The 23,584-nt window shown below is 35.9% G+C and overlaps 1 protein-coding gene across 1 annotated transcript in view; it reads left to right on the top strand.

Annotated features, from left to right (window-relative positions):
• Positions 1-23,584, top strand: part of CCDC73 (coiled-coil domain containing 73) — a 116,377-nt gene that overhangs the window by 53,095 nt on the left and 39,698 nt on the right. Inside the window, exons 7-11 of the mRNA XM_070804003.1 lie at positions 1,953-2,088; positions 2,327-2,406; positions 18,157-18,285; positions 19,221-19,280; positions 20,726-20,809. Coding sequence (XP_070660104.1) covers positions 1,953-2,088; positions 2,327-2,406; positions 18,157-18,285; positions 19,221-19,280; positions 20,726-20,809 — 489 coding nt within the window. The remainder of the gene's footprint in view (positions 1-1,952; positions 2,089-2,326; positions 2,407-18,156; positions 18,286-19,220; positions 19,281-20,725; positions 20,810-23,584) is intronic.

Raw genomic sequence — 23,584 nt, 5'->3', positions numbered from 1 at the left:
CTAGTTTGCATTCCCACCAACAGTGTAAGAGGGTTCCCTTTTCTCCACACCCTCTCCAGCATTTATTATTTGTAGACTTTGGGATCGCAGCCATTCTGACTGGTGTGAAATGGTACCTCATAGTGGTTTTGATTTGCATTTCTCTGATAATGAGTGATGTTGAGCATTTTTTCATGTGTTTGTAAGCCATCTGTATGTCTTCTTTGGAGAAATGTCTATTTAGTTCTTTGGCCCATTTTTTGATTGGGTCATTTATTTTTCTGGAGTTGAGCTGTAGGAGTTGCTTGTATATTTTTGAGATTAGTTGTTTGTCAGTTGTTTCATTTGCTATTATTTTCTCCCATTCTGAAGGCTGTCTTTTCACCTTGCTAATGGTTTCCTTTGATGTGCAGAAGCTTTTAAGGTTAATTAGGTCCCATTTGTTTATTTTTGCTTTTATTTCCAATATTCTGGGAGGTGTGTCATAGAGGATCCTGCTGTGATGTATGTCAGAGAGTGTTTTGCCTATGTTCTCCTCTAGGAGTTTTATAGTTTCTGGTCTTACGTTTAGATCTTTAATCCATTTTGAGTTTATTTTTGTGTATGGTGTTAGAAAGTGGTCTAGTTTCATTCTTTTACAAGTGGTTGACCAGATTTCCCAGCACCACTTGTTAAAGAGATTGTCTTTAATCCATTGTATATTCTTGCCTCTTTTGTCAAAGATAAGGTGTCCATATGTGCGTGGATTTATCTCTGGGCTTTCTATTTTGTTCCATTGATCTATATTTCTGTCTTTGTGCCAGTACCATACTGTCTTGATAACTGTGGCTTTGTAGTAGAGCCTGAAGTCAGGTAGGTTGATTCCTCCAGTTCCATTCTTCTTTCTCAAGATCGCTTTGGCTATTTGAGGTTTTTTGTATTTCCATACAAATTGTGAAATTATTTGTTCTAGCTCTGTGAAGAATACTGTTGGTACTAACGCATATATATGGAATTTAGAAAGATGGTAACAATAACCCGGTGTACGAGACAGCAAAAGAGACACTGATGTATAGAACAGTCTTATGGACTCTGTGGGAGAGGGAGAGGGTGGGAAGATTTGGGAGAATGACATTGAAACATGTAAAATATCATGTAAGAAACGAGTTGCCAGTCCAGGTTCGATGCACGATACTGGATGCTTGGGGCTAGTGCACTGGGACGACCCAGAGGGATGGTATGGGGAGGGAGGAGGGAGGAGGGTTCAGGATGGGGAACACATGTATACCTGTGGCGGATTCATTTTGATATTTGGCAAAACTAATACAATTATGTAAAGTTTAAAAATAAAATTACATTAAAAAAAAGTCATTTTTCTAAGTATGGAAAGACAGGCTTCTTTAGCTGAAAGCAGTGAAGGCCTATTGATACATAGGGTCCAGTTTTTATCAACTATGTCTCCCAGCTTAAGTTAACTTTCTGCTATATTATATTGTCTCCCTGTCACTAATAGATATTGTTTTTATGATTCCATTTTTAACACAGTGAGAAGGTGCTGTATCATTAAAATGAATTTCAAAAAAATTATCTAAGTTTTGAGGATGCATATTATGATTATGCCAGCAAATTTAGAGAAAAATTTATTTCCTAAATTGTCAAAAGTATTGCTTTAATAATATTCACCTCACTTTGCTTAGTGCTGTACTGGACTAATTAACTTTTCTATGAACAACCAACTGATTTTTTAAAAATTTTATAAACAAGGGAAATAAAATTTTAAGTGACTGTTTTGTTATAGGAAAAAAATGCTTTAATTTTACCTAGATTTAGAAATGTCTGTTAACTAACATTTTCTCCCTAAGGTATACTCAGAGACTTTTTCATGACATACTTATGTTAATAACAATAGTTATTAAAAATGATAAATTTTATATATATCTAATAAATGTGTGTATTTATGTATGTAGAACATTTAAAATAACTCTTCAAAATAGGAACAGAAAGTCCAGTTACATCTTCTGGCTAAAGAAGATCATCAGAAGCAACTGAATGAAATTGAGAAATACTATACTATAATAACAGGTCAATTTGGATTGGTAAAAGAGAATCATGAAAAGTTAGAACAAAATGGTAGGTTCCATCTTACTTAAACTTACATATTTAATAGAAAATGTTTAAATGGACTTATTTGTAATGAATAAATTGAACCTATCTGATATTGGTAATACTAAATGGCAGTTTAATTAACATTATTAAATTCAGCAATAACTATATATTTCATTGAGGTCATTTTCCTTGTCCATGTTAATAGTATTTCCTTAAAATGTACATTGAAATAACATTTTCCTAAGTGTCTTTCATGTTGCAGTACAAGAAGCAATACAGTTAAACAAAAGACTTTCAGCTTTAAATAAAAAGCAAGAATCTGAGATAAACAGTTTAAAGAAGGTATGATTGATATAATTTTTTGTATTATATAAAAATTGACCTAACATAATTAGTTTTATGAAATAATATCAGAACAGTTGGATAGTTTTATTTGTAGAAAGATAGTTTTAAATACAGATTTATAAACTTTGAGTTAAGATTTCAATAAGCATAATGAATGAATTTGTTCTAACCCACTCAAAATATTGTTTCTTTGACTCATGACTAGTGGCAAACATTTTTATGGTAACATGTATTATCAATAAGCATTTGCTATATGTTAATCTCATTAGCACCATTCATTCATTCAATATTTGAGTAGCTCTATGTGCCAGGTACTATATGGCACTGAGGATACAGATAAACATGTTCCTGCTTTGTTGAGTTATAGTCCAATGGAGGAGTTATATATAAAATAGTCACACAGATAAAATAATTTAAAATTGTTGTAAATGATATGAAGAAAAATAAAGGATGTGATGATATTTTCATAGGTGACTTTATTACATTGAAGATAAAGTGGTGGGGGAGGGAAGAGATTAATAGTTCAGGCAAAGGAACGGCAAAAGCCTTGATAAGGGGAAGAGTTTTGTATATTTAAGGAACTAGGAAAAGTCTGGTATGGCTGGAGCACTTTGAGTGAAGGAGTGCATTGGATATTTATTGGTTGCTTACTGAGCATCAATATCCCCTTTGTCCTTCCTAAACTTACACAGATTCTTGTTTTGATGCCTCCAACTTGAGACAGGAACCCTAAATTGGCAGAAAGCCATAAACATATTTCATTACTCTAGCCACAATCATTGGTTCAGGAATAGATAAATGAGCTTAGCCAGTGGTTATAAACCGGAAGAATGTAACCCCTACTGGGGCTGGCAGTCATACTATTAATACAATCATGAGAAGCTAAAAAGGAGCAACCTGACGATGTGGATGCCAGATTTCTGTGATGTAAAGAATCCTGTTCTTTAATGACATTTATGAGTTCCTGAATGGATCAACCCTATATTTGCCCTACCTCTAGACTTTCAGTTTTGTGAGCCAATGAATCCCTGTTATTTTTTTAAACCAGTTTCATTAGGACTAGTTTAATTTTCCATTATTTGCAACTAAAAATATCTCCTCTGATACAAGGGGAGAGTGGTATGAGAGGAAAGAGAAGTTAGGCAAGGCCTTTTTGTTTTTACTGAGCATGACCTCTTATTACCTTCTCCTAATCTTTTCAAAGCCCTAAATGGAATAATACCACTTTGGACCACCTCCTTATCCCTAAGAGAATTAAGTACCTGTCTTTACTGACACTCAGAAAATCCTTTGGATCAATCACTAAGTGACATTTAAATGTCTGTGATTTTCTGAAGTTTGAATATGATATACCTGGGTTTAATTTTTTGGTCACATTTTCTTCTTGGTGTTCTCCGAGTTTCTTGGGTTGTGGTTTGGTGTGTGACATTAATTTGGGGAAAGTCAATCATCAGTGTTTCAAATATTGCTTCGTTTCCTTCTTTTCTTCTCCTTCTGGTATTCCCTTTATGCGTGTGTTATAATTTGCCTATGTGATCCTCAGTTGATGGATGTTCTCTTATGCCTTTTTCAGTCTTTTTATTTTTAGTTTTCAGTTTTGGGATTTCTATTTTCATATCCTCAAGCTGAGAGATTATTTACTCAGCCATGTCCAATCTACTTTTGAGCCCAACAAAGGCATTCTTCATTTCTATTGCAGTGTTTTTGATCTGAAGCATTTCTTTTTGATTCTTGTTTAGAATTTACATCCTCTCTTTACATTATCCATCTATTCTGTCATGTTTTGTCTGTTTTTTCTATTAAAGCTTTTAGCATATTAATCATAGTTTTTAAAAAATTCCAAGTCTGATAGTTTTAAATTTCTGTAGTATTTGACTCTGGATCTGAAGCTTGTTTAATCTCTTCAAACTTTGTTTTTTGCCTTTTAGTATGCCTTGTAATTTATTTGTTGGAAGACAGACATGATATACTGGGTGAAAGGAATTGCAGTTAATAGGCCTATAGTAATATAAAGGTGGGGGGAATGGGTGTCTTATGATTAGATGGCCCTATTGCCCTTGGATTGTGAATTTCACCAGTGCTTCTCAGTCCCTGCCCACCCACCTCATATTGTACTCTCATATGGTTGGAGAGTTGGATATTACTCTTCCCTCAGGTAGTTTATATTTCAAGTCAAATAATTTCTCATAAAGGCAGGACTTGTTGATAAGAACAGAATGAGTTGGTGAATTTCAGAATGGTTCCTTTTCCTCCTGCTTCTAGCAGGATGAATTTTTCACTGATATTCACTGTGAGAGGACCTTGAGATAAAATGTCACAAAAGTTTGAGGGCCCCCTGAGTGTATCCTTCTGAATTTTTTAACTCCCAGAATTGTCTACTCTAAGCCTCCAGGAATTAGTCAATTACAGTTCAGTTTTTCTTACCTTGGCATTGGTGCCTGTGAAGGTTTCTGTTTATGATTTTCTATAGTGACTTCTCCGTTCCTCTGATTTTTGAGGCAGCAGTTTGTCTTATGACCTCATTTCTTTAACAGATGTAAGAGGAGTTGTTGATTTTCAGTTTGCTCAGCTTTTTATGTGTGGTAGAATCAAATGGAAACTTGTAACTAAGCTTCTTACATGCTGGAGAGAAACTGGAAAACTTTTTAACTGTAATTTTACCAAAATTAAAAATATAAAGATAATTTATTTATAGAGACACAGGCTTAAGTTTTGAGAATGTTTGTGCTACCAGATGATTGACATATACTTTAGTGCATAATTCAAGAAATCAGGGAATTTTACTGCTTTATCTTTTAGTATCATTTCAAGGAAAGCAGGACCACTTGGGTTTAAGATTAATGTGACTTCTAAATGCTAAGCTAATATTACAAAGACCATTAATATTTGTAACACTATCATATCTAGTCTTGTTCTTATATATAAAAAAAGTGAAAGTGTTAGTTTCTCAGTTGTGTCCGATTCTTTGACACCCCATGGATTGTAGCCTGCCAGGTTCCTCTATCCATGGAATTCTCCAGGCAAGAATACTGGAGTGGGTAGCCATTCCCTTCTCCAGAAGATCTTCCTGACTTGATTGTATAACTGCCCATAAATTGGTTTCATATTCCCTGGACTTTATCAAGGGACCAGAAGTAAGATCATAGGAGTAGCCCAGTACAGAATGTTAGAATGGTAATAAGCATGTATCTCTAGCCTTTAAAAGTCTTATGTCTATCCAACAAACTACCTAAGAGGACAGTTTATATGTAAAGAATATTTCATTTCAGTCACATTTAAGAATACTAAAGATGGTTCTTTTAATATAGGGATAAAAAGCTGTAATTCAAAAATTTTGTCTGTCATTTCAAATGAGAATTGTTAAATGGACCGTTCAATTTTTATGCGAAAATACTCTGATTCTTTTTTTTCCTTTTTAAAATTAATTTATTTTTTAATTGAAGGATAATTGCTTTACAGAATTTTTGTTGTTTTCTGTCAAACCTCAAAATGAATCCACCACAGGTATACATATATCCCCTCCCTTTTGAACCTTCCTCCCTGGGCTGTTCATTTTTATCAGTATAAACTTTGAATGGAAATATAAGCAATACTGACTGAATAGTTGTGAATAAACACATTTTTAGTGATATTGCTTTAGTTTACTTTTTTGACACTGTTACCATTGTCCTAAATGATTAAATCATTAATTTGGTGATTATATTAAGAGTTATATATGCCTCTATTCAAATAGTATTTGCATTATTATGAAAATATTATACCTCATAAAGTTCTCTACTAAATTATGTATTTTTTGTTAAATAAGAACAAATATTTCATTGTAACGTTATTGTTTGTTATTTAGTCACTCAGTCATGTCCGACTCTTTACGACCCCATGGACTGTAGCCCACCAGGCTCCTATGTCCATGGGATTCTCCAGGCAAGAGTACTGGAGTGGGTTGCCATTGCCTTCTAGACTATTGTATTTCTAATGTATAGTTTAAGACCGACCTGTAAAAAAAAAAAAAAAATAAGACCCACCTGTAGAAGGAGATGAGGTCTGTGTAAATCCATGGAGAGTTTCCCGTGCTGGATTTATATGAAAAAAGTAAAGAATGTCTGTATAAATGAGTGGAATAGTGTTGCTCCTGAGCACACTTGCCCCCTTGTCCCAGACCTTGCCACCTTGTTCAGGGCTGCCTAAATACACTGATGTGTCTTGTGATGGTGGCCTCTGTCACTATAGAAAGCATGAAGTCAGTAAACATGCTGCTAAATAGTTCTTGGAAGAGAGAGTTTATAGAAGGGTCAAGTGGGAATGTTATTGCCTTTAAGAGTTCCATATTCAAATAGCTGAAAGGATAAGAATTTATAAATGTATTTTAACAGATAGTTTTTAATATTTCAGACATTCTTGGTATAAGAATTTTGTGTTTCTTAGTGTAGTCTTTATTTTTAACTTTAAGAAAACTTTTTTCTGTTCTTCTGAGGAGGCTAATCAAGCCTAGTATTAAAAACATTTTTTTAGATTACTCATTTAAAACTTTTAATCATTAATTTTTCCAAAGTTAATTTTTATTTTTCTTTTATGTTGTTGTTTGATTTTGTCCAGGACAGTTATTGGTTTGTGATAAGATGGAATTCTTTTTTTTGTGTGTGGAGCAAAGTTAAACAGACCAAACTTAGTTGTTAGATAAAACTAAGTATTACAGTTCTGAATGCTGGGTTCACCATTATGGCAATCATGAAGGATTCCTGATACTATCTGTGTGCTGCATTCATAACCTCTGCTATTTGTCTGAGTAAACGTCAGAGCACTCAAGGAGATAGTGATATTTAACAGACTACCTCATACCAGAAGAGGAGGGGTAAAGGAGAAAAGGGCATGATATTTATGACTCTAGGAACTATAAGTTGTAATTTAATGAGATCAAAGCATGTGCTGTTTATTTGCTGCACTAACAGCTTTGAATAAAATGGGTAGAAAACAGACAATGTACTAAAAGTTCAGGATATTTAAAAGCTATAAGGGCTGTAAAATCAAAAGCATATTTTCAGTGGAAAAAGATTTCTGATTTTAATTTAATATGCTCTTAAGATTAAGTAATTATAAGAGAAAAACAGACATAAGAAATGATAAGTTTCTACTTTCGTCAGTTGCATACTGGATTTTTTTCTCCTTCCCTCTCCCTTCCCACTTCCCTATTGTTTCATAATAATTAATATAAAAGAATTGATATATTTCAGAGTATCTTCTATAAAACTTAGCTGATTACAATGGCTCCATGGTTTCAGTTGTTGAAAAATGTGGAAAGACATAGAAGTTTGTTCTACTTTGTAACCTTGACAGAAGAAAAACTTATAGAAAACCAACCCTTTTTAAATTTACAGAATTGTAAGATACTATATCTGAATATAAGTTTTAGCCATATATCTTAGTTTAATTATATTTTTATCAATAAGGCTTTGTATCTTAGGAATGAGTCTAGAACAGATCACTAGTATAAAACAAGCCATCTAATTAATTTCTAAGTTGTTTAGTTCATATAGGTGAATCTTGCTCTAAGAAAACCCAATATAAAAAATTAAAGAAAATTGGTTGCAAGTTTTCTTTTAAAAATCATTTTAGTGCACAAAAAAGCAGCTTGAAAGCAAAGTTTTAGAACATCATGTGTAAAGAAAAATGTACATTATTTTAAATCTAATATCATTGTGTCTTTTAAAAAATCAATTTAGCGTATAAGACTTTTTTTTTTATTAATCAGGTGGTGTTTGACTAAATTCCAAATAACAACACAAATATTAGTCAAATTGAGATTAAAATTTTGAGGCCTTCTAACAGATGCTTTCCCTTAGTCTCCAAAAGTTTTAAAAAGTTTAATTAATTGCTGAATTGACTGTCTTTATTTTTGTATTCTTTAGTATCCATAGTCAATTTAACTGTTAACCCATGTTTTTGAATATTTATCCAGGATGGATATATTAAGAGCAATAAATTCTTTTATTCAATAAGTTCATTGAGTCAAAGACCATCTAGCTTATGAACTAGAATAATGTTTTTTTATATTGTCTTACTCGTTTTCTAGAATATACTTGGATCTGAATTTATAATGCAGAATTAACCCATATTAATCTCACAAGTTTAGGGTTGTTAATTAAGTCAGTTAAGTTTCTAGCCCCAAATATGCTGTTCTTCTAAAGTTAACATAATGCCAGTGACTCACCAACTACTAAGCTTTATTTTTTATTATTGGTAAGGAAATTGTAGTAATCTGTAGTAATCTGTTTACATTCAAATGAGGAGCATCTATCTGTCACATGGTTGTCTACAGGGTTGTGGTTATTTCTTTGATTAGAATAAGCCATCTGGTTCAATCAGTGATTAAACCCTTAGCACTATACTTTCCTATATACTATACAATTAGCACTATACTATACTTACCATTTTCTATGCAGTTTTACAAATTGACTATGAACTACTATCGTGCCATTAACAACTATCTGTTTGGCCGACATTGACTGTTCTCACCAAGTTTTTAATTTATTTTTTATTGCCATTTGCTGTATCCTGAATAAATCACCTTTGATTTCATCAAATCCTATTTTAGGCAAAGATGAGTCACATTTATTTAATATCATGTTCATCATTATTTTCTTCTTATGTTCATTAAAAGTTTTTAGCACCTCTTAGATCCCTGAATGTATTAAGGTGCTATGGGATAAGTATGAAACGTGGTACCTTTCCTTGAGGTAGTTCATTCCTATCACCATTAGGATTTCAGACCACTTTATTTTAAAAGTAGAGAAAATAATCATAGAACCACTTGAATTCACCTTGGTGGTGGTTTAGTCTCTAAGTTGTGTCTGACTCTTGAGACCCCAAGCACTGTAACCTGCCAAGCTCCTCTGTCCATGGGATTTCCCAGGCAAGAATACTGGAGTGGGTTTCCATTTCTTTTTCCAGGGGATCTTCCCAACCCAGGGATTGAACCTGGGTTTCCTGCCTTGCAGGCAGATTCTTTACTCACTGAGCCACCAGGGAAGCCCTGAATTCACATTAGTAGTAATAATAGGTAACAATGCCTAGTACATAGTAGATGCTCAACAAATACTTGCATGGATTATTACATACCAGGCACTTTGTTTTGTTAAAAAATTATATTCCTATTTAACAGATGAGGAACTTGAGGCAGAATGCAATTAAGTAGTTGCCTAAAGTTACACAACAAGGAAAATAGAGGATTGCAATTCAAATTGCAGAATTTCTGCACAGCTCCAGAACCTGTGATCTTAACCATTCTACTGATAACAGGAGCAGATAAGCAGTTTATCCACATAAGTTTCTTCTCTGCTTTATTCACCATTAGAAAGCATATATATTTATTAAAAGGAGAAGTTGCCAGTATTAATCCTCCTAAACTACCAGGTTTATGTATCTAGACTATGTATCTAGACTAATATTTCCATTACCTTGAAACTCATCATTAAATACTGCTTCCTTTGGGCTTTGTCATTCGGCCCTCCTCTTCTCCAACCTGAGCATCAGTTTCCATCATCTGTACCATTAAACACCCCACTTAGTTCTTGTATTTCTAGTCTTTCAGTGTCCATTACTTCACGCAGTCCATTGGCCTGTTCCTGCATACACATAATTCCCTGCATAGTATTTCTCATTTATTCTGTTTCTCTTAACTTTACCTTTTTCTTTAAAACTAAACCTTTCACTGTAGTCTTCCTAAGGAGGTGCATGAGTCAGACCATACCAAGTGTTGCTTTTCTCTTTGTATTCTCATTTGCAATATGAGTTTAATGATATCTGCCTTTCCAGTTTTATATATTGTGCATGTGTGCATGCTCAGTCACTCACTTGTGTCCAACTCTTTGTGACCCTAAGACCATACCCTGCCAGGCTCCTCTGTCCATGGGATTCTCCAGGTTAGAATATTGAAGCAGGTTGCCATGCCCTCCTCTAGGGGATCTTCCCAACCCAGGGATCGTACCTGTGTCTCTTATGTCTCCTGCATTGGCAGGCAGATTCTTTACCACTGAGCCACCTGGGAAGCCCCTTATAACAAATATAATATATGGAAAAGCACTTCAGAAAGTTTATCATGCTGTAGAAATTTATGGCATTATTGTTACATGCAAGTGAAATTAGGTTAAAATTAAGGTAAATTTTGATGGATTTGGTTTTTCTGCACCAAAACTATAAAGGGTTATTTGTATTGACTTTCAAGACAACTGAAACATAGCCTCATCTGATAAACTTTTTTCCGGATAGGAAAGTGTGAAATTTCTTCCAACTTATTAATTGCTTTTTCTCCCTTCATGTTTGAATTATATTCTGTTTCTTCAATGACTAATTCTCTTCTTCAGATCTTCTATTTATCTTGTTCATATCATCTCTAAATTTCATGGAATCGTAGAGATCATCTGATTTATTGGTTTTAATCTTTCTTTGAATTGTAGAACCTTCTGTTAAAGATTTGGAGGCTCAGTATTAAAACAAAGTAGACCCCAGTGTTCATTGCAGCACTGCTTATAATAGCCAGGACATGGAAGCAACCTAGATGTCCATCAGCAGATGAATGGATAAGAAAGCTGTGGTACATATACACAATGGAGTATTACTCAGCCATTAAAAAGAATACATTTGAATCAGTTCTAATGAGGTGGATAAAACTGGAGCCCATTATACAGAGTGAAGTAAGCCAGAAAGAAAAACACCAATACAGTATACTAACGCATATATATGGAATTTAGAAAGATGGTAACGATAACCCTGTATGCAAGACAGCAAAAGAGACACAGATGTATAGAACAGTCTTTTGGACTCTGTGGGAGAGGGTGAGGGTGGGATGATTTGGGAGAATGGCATCGAAACATGTATAATATCATATGTGAAACGAATCACCAGTCCAGGTTCAATGCATGATACAGGATGCTTGGGGCTGGTGCACTGGGATGACCCAGAGAGATGGTTTAGGGAGGGAGGTGGGAAGGGGGTTCAGGATGAGGAACACGTGCACACCCGTGGTGGATTCAGGTTGATGTATGCCAAAACCATTACAATATTGTAAAGTAATTAGCCTCCAATTAAAATAAGTAAATTTATATTAAAAACAAAAGAACAACAACAACAACAACAAATAAAACAAAGGAGATCACTTGTGCTTGAAGGGAGAATTGAAAGAACACTGGAGCCATGCATGTTGACTCTTTCTTCTCTATCAGCAGCTATGGAGGGGGGCCGTGGAACCTCTAGGACTTCTTGGAGCACAATTTAAAAACCACTAACTGGATCCAACAGTTAGGTGAATTACTCAATATCGAGTAGCTTGTAAAAAAGAGTCTCTATTTATCATCACTTTGTACCACATACTGTACGAACAGTACAATAATATTCTAAACAACCTGTAAATTTTATAATGTTAGTTGAAATTCTTCACGTAGTAGATGTTGTGATAATTCCTCAATGTCCAGTGCGTCTCATATGATCAGTCTGACTTTAAACTAATTAATATCATCTCCAATCTCCATGCCAGTATTTGGTTCAGGAATGAGCATGTGATCTAATTCTGGCCAGGGGGAGGTGGTTCAAAGAAAAAATATCCTTACTCTTTAGAAGGTGCTCCACGAAGGGACTATGCAATGAGTTGCTATGCAATTCCTAAATTACCTCTTACTACAGAATAAATTTCATTTTATTTATGAAATTTATTCTTTAAATTATAAAACCTTATCATTTAAAGGTTTAAGTATGGTTTTCTGATAGTTATAACCCAAGCATCCTGATACTAATTCATGTTTTTCATTACAGAATATTGTATTTTGTACAAAATGATATTTAAAATACAAAATCTATTGATTTTAATTATTTGTGATACATTGTCTTTGGGTACAAATAAATTCTTCTGGCTCCCTAATTGTCCTATTTTTCTCCCCAATTCATCTAAAGCTCTGTCATAACATCTTTCTTTTCTTCAATTAGCTCATCCTCCTTAATGCAGTCATTCACTTTATGTAGATGACTTCATATCTATATTTCCAGCCTACATTTCTTTTAATCTGCAGTTCTGTATTTTTAGCTGCTTGCAGGTCATCTCCTTTTATGACTTACTGTAGTTTCAGGGTCACCCACCCATTGATTCTTCATTCTTTCCATCCTTCCTCCTCTGACCCTGCCCCCCCACCAAAAAAATTCATAGAACTCTTTCAAAGGAAACCATCTTGCTGCCTATAAAGAACTCATCACTGATACACTGAAACTTTTTTTGAGGGAATTTATCATATGTAACCTTTTATAATTTGAAAAATAATGAATTAATTTTCTTTTAGAACAGTAACACCCTATGACTTAAGTTTAGTGATTTGTGCTTTTTGGCTTTCTTAAGAGTCAGTCTCTTAAGAAAGCTCAAAATTGATGCTTGTGAACTATGGTATTGGAGAAGACTCTTCAGAGTCCCCTGGACTGCAGGGAGATCAAACCAGTCAATCCTAAAGGAAATCAGTCCTGAATATTCATTGGAAGAACTGATGCTGAAGATGAAATTCCAATGCTTTGGCCACTTGATGCGAAGAACTGACTCATTTGAAAAGACCCTGATGCTGGGAAAGATTGAAGGTGGGAGGAGAAGGGGACAACAGAGCATGAGATGGTTGGATGGCATCACCTGCTCCATGGACATGAGTTTGAGTAAGCTCTGGGAGTTGGTGATGGACAGAGAAGCCTGGCATGCTGCAGTCCATGGTGTCGCAGAGTCAGACACAACTGAGCCACTGAACTGAACTGAAGAGTCAGTCTCAGAATATCATCCATCTCTTACTTATCTTTAATAGATTTTTCATCTGTTTCATCAGTGAAGCACCTTTTTCATTTTCTTTTCATTTTCATGCTTCTCTTTTTCACATTTCAGTTTCCTATTCTCGCTTCATTTAGACAGTTTGAAATAATCTTTTTCCTTCATTTCCTCTGCCTATTTGATTATATCTTCCTTCAGAATGTCTCATATTTTCATTATCCATTTTCCAGTAGTATGGACATTCATCATCTCATTCCTGGATTAATAAAATACCTCTTAGCCAGTGTTCTTTCCTTCAGTTTTTGTTCACTCTTTCTGCCAGACTAATTTTACTAAGTCATTCTTTTAATACATTGTCTGTATATGCCTGACACATCTACTTAGCACATGTGGAAAGACTTTTAAATTGAATGGTTCTCCTTTGTCTTTCAAATCAAGTCCCAAACTTTTTTCCAGCTTTATTGAGATACAGTTGCCATACAACATTATTTAAGCTTATGGTATACAATGTGTTGATTTAGTCTTAAACTTCTTAAAATTAGCTTTCTGGAACTTCCATGATCTGGTCCCAACATTGTTTCCTAGTACTTCCTAATAAGTATCTTCATTCTTTGTAATCTAAAAGTCTTTGTTTCCATTATCATAATTCTTAATTTTCCCTGTCTTTTTGCCTTTTTCTCCTTCATGTTCCTTATAGCAACTTGAAATGCCTTCTTCCAATTTACTTGTATTAAATGGGATTGAGTCGGGAAACATGGTACATTGGAATGGGAAATTGAGAGAAGTCTGATGGAAGAGCCATTTACAGACTTGTAGGTCGGGTTAAGGGAAGCCAACAAGGGATAGAAGCAGTTGGGGAATGATTACACCTCCTAGACCTGGTGATGACAAGGGAAGGAAACAGATCCTGGAACCTGGAGAGAGCTATAGGTAAAGCTATTGAAGAAAGCTGCAAATCAGAAGCTGTGGCCTTTGGTAAAGGTACAGAGCTGTTGCCAGTTTGTGGTCATGTAGGGAGGGAGCTGGGAAAAATACCTCAATCACTCTGTCTTCCTAGCATACTGATTACTGGTGCCTCCCAGAGATTGAACCCAACAAAGGGAGAGGAAAGGGAACTTGCTTGCGGTATCCACAGATGCCAGCCACACAGGTCATAGAGAAAGAGTGGAAAATGAATCAGGAGGTACAAATGCAGGATATCCAGTATGCTACTTACTCTTCTAGGCTCACCAGCTTCATTTAAACTTCTTTCCTTATTCAATACATGCTGATTGTTCTCTTAGTGCATAATTTTGTCTGCCTGCTTTTTGGAGATAGGAGAATAAAGCCCTATCTCTTGACCCATGTGGTTACTTTAGCAGTCATTTTATGCAGTATACATATCTAAAGGGGATATGTGAACTGAGAACAATGAATTTTTTCTCCTGGATTTTGGACTAAACCCAAAGAGATTTAATCAGGTGAGTTTCTGTCTAGGTGGCTAAGGCTGTAACATAGAATTCTGGAGCTATTGAGAGCCCAGTTTTCTGCTACTCCTTTTTCAGCTTCCTTGATACCACACTCTCTTGGTTTCATCCCTACCTCTGTTGAGTTCTGTATTAGCAGCTTATTTAATCCATGAATCTTGGACTTTTTTAGAACTCAGTCATTTGTCATCTTTCCTCTTACTAAAAGTGGAGTGATTGCACCTGTTTCAATAGCTTTACATACTATTCAAAAACTAATACATGAGAAATGTGTTTATTTTAGAAAAAAAGAGAAAATACTTAAAAAACAAAATGAGGAAAATAAAAATTTCCTATAATCTCATCATCCTAATGAACCAATTTCAGTTTTTAAAAATTGAAATGTACTAATAAAGATTTTTAATTGTAAGATGATTTTTTTCAGCAAAGGAATTTGGATGTTGTTCATCTCAGACTTGGAAAATTGTCAACAGCCAGGGAATGTATATCCAGAACCGTAGCAGGAAACCAACTTCCACCACTAAGCTGTTTTATACTACTTATACCATCGCTGTTGACCATAGTGGATACTGCTACTGCTACAGGAGTACCACTGTTGTTCATGGAGGCTTGACACGACTAGCATGGCCTCTGCTTCTACCGACTAGTTCTGGATCCAATATCCAAGATAGGTGTTGCTGATTAGCAGAACCTGATATCATGTTTCTGAAGCTAGTATCTGGCATTTGTGGCTTCTCTTGGGGGCTTTCAGAGTTCAAAGGGAGTTCAGTCGCTCAGTTGTGTCCAACTCTTTGCAACCCCGTGGACTGTAGCACACTGGGCTTCCCTGTCCATCACCAACTCCTGGAGCTTGCTTAAACTCATGTCCATTGAGTTGGTGATGCCATCCAACTATCTCATCCTCTGTCATCCACTTCTCCTCCTACCTTCAATCTTTCCCACCATTGGGGTCTTTTCTAATGAGTCAGTTCTTTGCATCACATGCCAAAGTACTGGAGCTTCAGCATTAGTCCTTCTAATGAATATTCAGGGTTGATTTCCTTTAGGATTGACTGGTTTGATCTCCTTGCAGTCCAAGGGACTCTCAAGAGTCTTCTCCAATACCACAGATCAGAAGCATCAATTCTTCTGTGCTCAGCTTTCTTTATAGTCCAACTCTTACATCCATACATGAATACTGGAAAAAACCATAGCTTTGAGTAGATGGACCTTTGTTGGCAAAGTAATGTCTCTGCATTATAATATGCTGTCTAGGTTTGTCATAGCCTTTCTTCCAAGGAGCAAGCGTCTTTTAATTTTATGGCTTCTGTCACTGTCTGCAGTGATTTTTTACCCCCAAGAAAATAAAGTTTGTCACTGTTTCCATTGTCTCCCCATCTATTTGCCATGAAGTGATGGAACCGGATACTGTGATCTTAGTTTTTTGAATATTGAGTTTTAAGCCAACTTTTTCACTCTCCTCTTTCACTTTCATCAAGAGGTTCTTTGGTTCCTCTTCACTTTCTGCCATAAGGGTGGTGTCATCTGCATATCTGAGGTTATTGATATTTCTCCCGGTAATCTTGATTTCAGCTTGTGCTTCATCCAGCCCAGCATTTCACATGATGTACTCTGCATAGAAGTTAAATAATCAGGGTGACAGTATACAGCCTTGACATACTCCTTTCCCAATTTGGAGCCAGTTCATTGTTCCATGTCTGGTTTTAACTGTTGCCTCTTGACCTGCATACGGGTTTCTCAGGAGGCAGGTCAGGTGGTCTGGTATTCCCATCTCTTTTAGAATTTTCCACAGTTTGTTGTGATTCACACAGTCAAAAGCTTTATTGTAGTCAATGAAGCAGGAGTTGATGTTTTTCTAGAATTCTCTTGCTTTTTCTATGATCCAACAGATGTTGGCAAGTTGATCTCTGGTTATGATGCTGTATAATCAAGAAAATCAGATCCTTGAACAAAACAGCAGTACTATAGAATACACACCCCCTCAGAAGTTGGTATTTCTGGATTTAAATGTATTCAGATGTATCTGTTAAACTCCATGAACATGTAACTTCACAATGTAGACTTCTTTTATGTCACCGTAAATTCTGTCCTTTGTAATGATGCCAGAGTTATTTTTCTAAAAGGCACATCTTGTTATGTCATTCTCTTAAGCAAAATCCTTCAGTGGTTAATTCCTCATTGTCTGTAAAATTAGAACTCTTTAGCTTGGCCTACAAATCTTTTGATACTTGAATTTTGCCAAATTTCTAGTCAAAACTTGTTGTTCAGACACTAATTCATGTCCGACTCCTTGTGATCCTATGGACTGTAGCTCACCAGTTTCTGCTGTCCTTCACTGTCTCCCAGAGTTTGCTCAAATTCATGTCCATTGAGTTGGTGATGCTATCTAACCATCTCGTCCTCTGTTGCCCCCTTTTTCTCTTGCCCTCAATCTTTCCCAGCGTAAGGGTCTTTTTCAGTGAATCAGCTCTTTGCATCATGTGGCCAAAGTATTGGAGCTTCAGCATCAGGTCTTTCCACTGAATAGTGTTGGTTTCCTTTAGGATTGACTGATTTGATCTCCTTGCTGTCCAAGGGACTCTTCTCCAGCACCACAATTCAGAAGCATTAATTCTTCAGCACTCAGCCTTCTTTATGGTCCAACTCTCACATCCATACATGACTACTGGAAAAAACCATTGTTTTGACTATATATGGACCTTTGTTGGCAAAGTAATGTCTTTGCTTTTTGGTACACTTGTGTAGGTTTGTCAAAGCTTTCCTTCCAAGGAGCAAGTATCTTAAATTCCTCCCTTTTACCCATGACATACTAGTTCTGGTCATATTATTTTAGTTCTGTTTCCTTGAAAAATACCATGCTTTTTCATGTTTCTGTACTTTTCTGAATGTTTTGGCCTGGAATATCTACTTATTTTTTGTCCTCTGCAAAAATTTATCTTTACAGACTCAGTTTAAATACCACTGTCCTGTGTAATGCCTTCCTCATGCCCTCGACCAAACTGTTTCATCCTTTAAACTTCTGTACTTTCCTAAACTTTTCCTGTTAAAACACTCATCACATTATAATTATTTCTTAAATAAATTTTTCTTATTAGCTGCTAATAACTTGGAAATTGATAATCTTTCATATAATCTTTTATCTTAGAGGATTTTTGTTGAATAAGTCATCTGGGAAAACACCCTACTTCTGGTTGATTAGTTCATTTAGTTCGTGTATTCTTTTTAAGAACAAAGATCATGCATTCTAGCTTTGTGTCATTGTGTTTGCCTATTCTGTAACCACAGACAGCATTTCCACATTGGCTAATTATCTCGCAAGGCAAGTAGGGAAAATAGACCTTAACGGGTCAGTCGTAGTCACTCAATTGTGTCCAACTCTTCGCAGCCCCATGGACTGTACTAGAATAGATTTAAAATGAACTTTAAACTGTCAGAAAAGTGCCTTGCTTTAATGAAATATCTATACTGAATTCTTTGTTTGATGTTTTTTATGTTAAGGAACTTAAAACAGTAACCTCAGACTTGATAAAGACCAAAGTCACATGTCAACAACAGAAGATGGGAGCAGAAAACAATTTAACAATTAAAGAACAAAAATTTCAAGAACTTGAAGAAAGACTCAAAATGGTATTTATTTAAATATATCCTTGTTTATAAAATTAAAATTTTTGTAAAATTTATGAGATTATGTAAACAATTTAATAAGAGGAGTATGATACAAAATTTTCCCTTCTTTGTAGAGTTAATATACATAGTAAAGAAAGATTTCATGAATTTTTGAAAAATTGCTAGATACCTTTTGGCATTATCTATCTATAACCACTTTATTTTTACTTTACTTTGGTGTCCAGTAATCAGGGCTTTCCTTGTGGCTCAGCTGGTAAAGAATCCGCCTGCACCAGCCTGCAATTCAGGAGACCTGGGTTCAATCCCTGGGTTGGGAAGGTCCCCTCGGGAAGGGAAAGGCTACCCACTCCAGTATTCTGGCCGGAGAATTCCATGGACTGGATAGTCCATGAGGTCGCAAAGAGTCAGATATGACTGAGCGACTTGCACTTTACAATTCCTTTTAGAGGTAATACTCCCTGGTGACTCAGGCAGTAGAGTCTGCCTGCAATGCGGGAGACCCAGGTTTAATCCCTGGGTCAAGAAGATCCCCTGGAGAAGGAAATGGCAACCCACTCCAGTATTCTTGCCTGGAAAATCCCTTGGATGGAGGAGCCTGGAGGGGTACAGTCCATGGGGTCGCAAAGAGTTGGACATGACTGAGTGACTTCACTTTCACTTTCAGGTAATCGTCTGGCATAATGATATCTTCAGGAAAGCTTTTTGAGATGAGAAATTTTGTTGTCTTCAACATTAACACTTATAAGTTTGCACCAGCCTGTATTGAATCTCTAACACCATCTTCACTTCACTAGAATCATTAATTCAACAGTAGACAAACATTGGTACTCTGGAGTAAAAATAGGTCATGATACTCCTGAATTTGTTAAGTCCTGAATTGAATGTATAATTTGCTGAATGTTGTATCTTAACTTTAAAATTATTCAAATTTTTAGGAATTGGAATTAAATAAGAAGATCAATGAAGAGATAACCTGTATTCAAGACGAAAAACAGGCAAGCAATCATGAGATATTTTGGAAGTCAGTAAATATTCTGAAAACCAAATACAGTATGGAAGATAAACAACAAATTGAATCATGCCTAGGTCAATTCCTAGCACTCAGTAAACACTCGGTGTATATTGAATAGATCACATATGTACCTTTTAAACCAAGTCTAACCTGTATTCACATAAAAAATAAATCAGGGACTTCCTTGATGGTCCAGTGGTTAAGACTCCACGCTTCTAATGCAAAGGGTGAAGGTTCGATCCCTGTTTGGGAACCTAAGATCCCACATGCTATAAAGTACTGCCAAAAAAAAAAATCAGAGGAGAAATGAGGAGATGGTCATCTAAGGGTACAAACTTCCAGTTGTAAAATGAGTTAGTTCTAGGTATGTAATGTGCAGCATGATGTCATATTTGAAAGTTGCTAAGAGAGTAGAGTTTTTTTTAATGAGACTCTGAAGACATGTTTAAAAATACTTATTTAGTTGAGGTCTAGTTGATTTACAATGTTATATTAGTTTTAACTATGCAACAGTGATTCAAAATTTTTAGATTATGCTGCATTTAAAGTTATTTTAAAATATTGACTGAATTCCTTGTTCTGTACAATATATCCTTGTAGCTTATTTATTTTTTACAGAGAATAGATCTTAAATGTTCTCCCACATACAAAAAAGTTGGTGATTATGTGTGGTAATAGAGATGTTAACCTTATTTTAATAATTATATCACAATACATATGTGTATCAAATCATCATATTTTATACTTTAAGCTTACACATATGTCAATTATATCTCAATAAAGCTGGAAAAAGATTACACTAAAATAATTTATAAATAAAGTATATAAATATAAATCACTGTTTTCCTTAGTTTAGACTACTGGTACTCTAGTAGATAATTATTGAAATGTATTTATCCTTATAGCATGCTTTTATAGGACATTATACTCTCATTTGAATTTCATATTTATAATTATTCTATTCTTAGAAAAAGATATGTGAATAAAATTTCTCCTTTTTCTTTTTTTTTCTCTTCTGATTTTTCTCTGTTTGATCCTGAATGCATACCAGGCCATCCTCACCCGTTAGCACTATGCCATTTTAGTAGCGATATATTTACTATTTGAGGAGAAAGCCAACAGTAGTTTTGTTTTGAATACTTTACATTTTTCAGTAGTGTCTCAGAATCCATGTCCCATTTCAAAAACTTTGTTAATTATTTGAGGAACTCTTAGAAATAGTACTTTGTAAGAGATCATATAATACAAATTGCATTAAATATTAATAAATGTGCCATTAGTTTATTTTAATATATTGTTTATTATGGCATTGAAATTAAACTGTAATAAGAAACTAGAAAATATATTTTAAGAATGTGAGTTTAGAAACATATACCTACTGCCTTAAAACTTTTTCAATTAATATATCATATTTATATTTTTTTAAAGGGTATCATCATTTCTTTCCAACAATTGCAGCAGTTACTTCAGCAACAGACTCAAGCTAATACTGAAATGGAAGAAAAATTGAAGGTGATAAAAGAAAATAATTAGGATATATATATATATAAAAAACATACCCTGATTTTATATATATATGCATATTTTATCTAATGAACTTTACCTGTTTAGTTGCTTTCATATGTCCAGCTTTATCTGAGATTTTTAATTTTAGGGGTAAAGTATTGACCTCCTTCATCAACTTGGTATCAGTGTCCAAAGAAGACAAAAAAGAGCATTTTTTTAGCGTTTAAGTCACTAGTTAAACATTCAGTTTTAACAAGTAATTGATTTAATTTTGTAACAGATTGGGTATTTTTTCTCAAGATTCAAAACTGGAAATAAAAGGTGACAAGTGACACCACATTCTAGGAGAGGAATCAGTGAGCTTTCAGAAGTGGGGTGGGAGGCAGATCCCTTTTCACAAGACCATGATAGAACTGGTCCTTTACCACAGCAATCACCTCATGATCTTCTTCCCAGTATGTATAAGAAAATGACTGGGGAGAGGAAGAAGTTATGGGAGTGTTTTGGGAATGAGGGTTCATTAAGTGATACTTTTCTCTTACATCCCTAGTTTAGAGAGATGTCTTTCCCCTCATGAATCAAAATGAAGGAGTCTACAGGAAAATTATGTAAAAATTGGGGTACAAGAAGGGGAGACTGCCATCTTAATTTTTTAGATGGATGCTTGTGATGCTATTGAACCTAAAGGTTCACTGTGGTGCTGCCAGTAAATTGTGACAAATTCATTTTGTGGGAGAATTTGATGTATATTTCTTGAAGTTTGGAAGTTGTACCAAGAACATCTAGACTGATGCCCAGGTTTCAGTCTAGAAATTTCAAGGAGTAAAGTTTTTGGAGGAATCTGTTCCAGTGGGACTTGAAGTGTGTATTATGCTTGTTCTAACGCTGTATGGCCCTAGAAGGGTCATAAGCAAGAACATGGTGGTTCCTTGGCTTCACATGAAGGAACGTAGTGGTTAGTGGAAGAGCAGAAACTGGCAAGTGATGGGATGTCTAACTCAAGAGGAGTTGGGGACATGTTCCACTGTGGTGGCCAGTGGAAGATATTTGTGCCCCTCTGAAGGGATTCTTGATAATGAAGCATGAAGCTCAACATTTCCCAAGAAAAGTATATTCACCTCCGATGAAAAGACCACCATCAGCAGAGGCCTGGACCAGCTTCATGAGAATGTAACCAGTATAGTTGCATAAGGCTGATAGCCAGAGGAGCCTCAAGTTTCAGGTTTAATATTCTGTGGTCACTTCCTTGACATTTTTATTAACTTTTATATTTAAATGTATGCTTTGTAAATTAAGTCTGATGGTAAAATGGAACTTGCACCAGGGCTTGAAGCCCCAGCTTTGGCATTCTCCAGTCCCCCATTGCCTCCAAGGAACCATTCTTGGCTGCTGTCTCTTCTGCCCTTTGGTGCCCTGGGCCCTGCACAGCCTTATCCTCTCTGCTCCTATCTTGCACCACTCTATGTTGGCTGGGTCACACTGGTGGATAGAGGCCTGTGTGTTCTATTGTCATTTACCAATGTTTGGGCTTCCCAGCTGGTGCTAGTGGTAAAGAACCTACCTGCCAATGCAGGAGACATAAGAAAGGTAGGTTTGATCCTTGGATCAGAAAGATCCCCTGGAGGAGGGCATGGCAACCAGTATTCTTGCCTGGAGAATTCCATGGACAGAGGAGCATGGCAGGCTACAGTCCATAGGGTCACAAAGAGAGGGACACAACTGAAGCAACTTAGCATGCACACCCCACACTGGCAGAGGCCTAGATGTAGCAGGGTGGGTCTGAGTTGAGTACATGTGCCCTGCAGCATCTTTTCCCCAGGTTGACCATGCCTAGCACATGAGGTAGGTGTCTTGGCAGGAAGTGAGTCCTCAGTCCAGGTAGTGAGCTGCATCCCTGCCTGGCAGTTGCAATCCTTTAGGGGTTACCCATCTGCCAGAGGGCCCATGGGATGGAGAGAGTGACTTCCCCAACTTCAGCCAGAACGCCAGAGGGCCCATGGGATGGAGAGACTGACTTCCCCAACTTCAGACAGAACATAATACATGGGTCTTGCAGCTTGCAGGAGGTAGAACTCAAAGCTAAGTTGTGTGGTGAGGCCCTTAGGCATCTGTGAGGATCTGTCTTTGGCCTTTGACTATCTTATCCCAGGGGACATTAAAGAGAAAATAAAAAGCACCTTGACAGGTGGATAGGGGTAGAGAGACAAAGAGAGATGGAAGAACCATAAAGAAAAGGTTTAGTATCAGTATCTTTAATAGCTTTTTTTTTTCTCTTCTTTTTTTAAATTTTGCATATGGCCCCAGAAATTATACTGAATCCATCCTCACTGAACGAAACCAAACTTAACCTGAACAGTGAAACACTATCTTTTCACCATTGATGTTCTATGATTAGTTATGTAAAGAGAGGTTTGCCTCGCTCATTTCTCTTGCCTGCCCCCCCAATACTGTACAAATTTCACCTGGAAGGCAGAGAGGGAAAACTTATGCTAGAGCCAAATCTCTCCCTTCTTTTAACCCTTTCACCTACTCCAATAAAAGATTTTTAAAAGTTTCATAAAGTCCAGTTATCTGCAAATATGAACAAAGCTTGTGGAGGTGATGGAATTCCAGTTGAGCTATTTCATATCCTAAAAGATGATGCTGTGAAAGTGCTGCACTCAATATGCCAGCAAATTTGGAAAGCTCAGCAGTGGCCACAGGACTGGAAAAGGTCAGTTTTCATTCCAATCCCAAAGAAAGGCAATGCCAAAGAATGCTCAAACTACCACACAATTAAAC

Source organism: Bos indicus, chromosome 15 (genome assembly GCF_029378745.1).
Source record: "Bos indicus isolate NIAB-ARS_2022 breed Sahiwal x Tharparkar chromosome 15, NIAB-ARS_B.indTharparkar_mat_pri_1.0, whole genome shotgun sequence".
Lineage (NCBI taxonomy): Eukaryota > Metazoa > Chordata > Mammalia > Artiodactyla > Bovidae > Bos > Bos indicus.
This window is presented reverse-complemented; position numbering and strand designations above follow the sequence as displayed.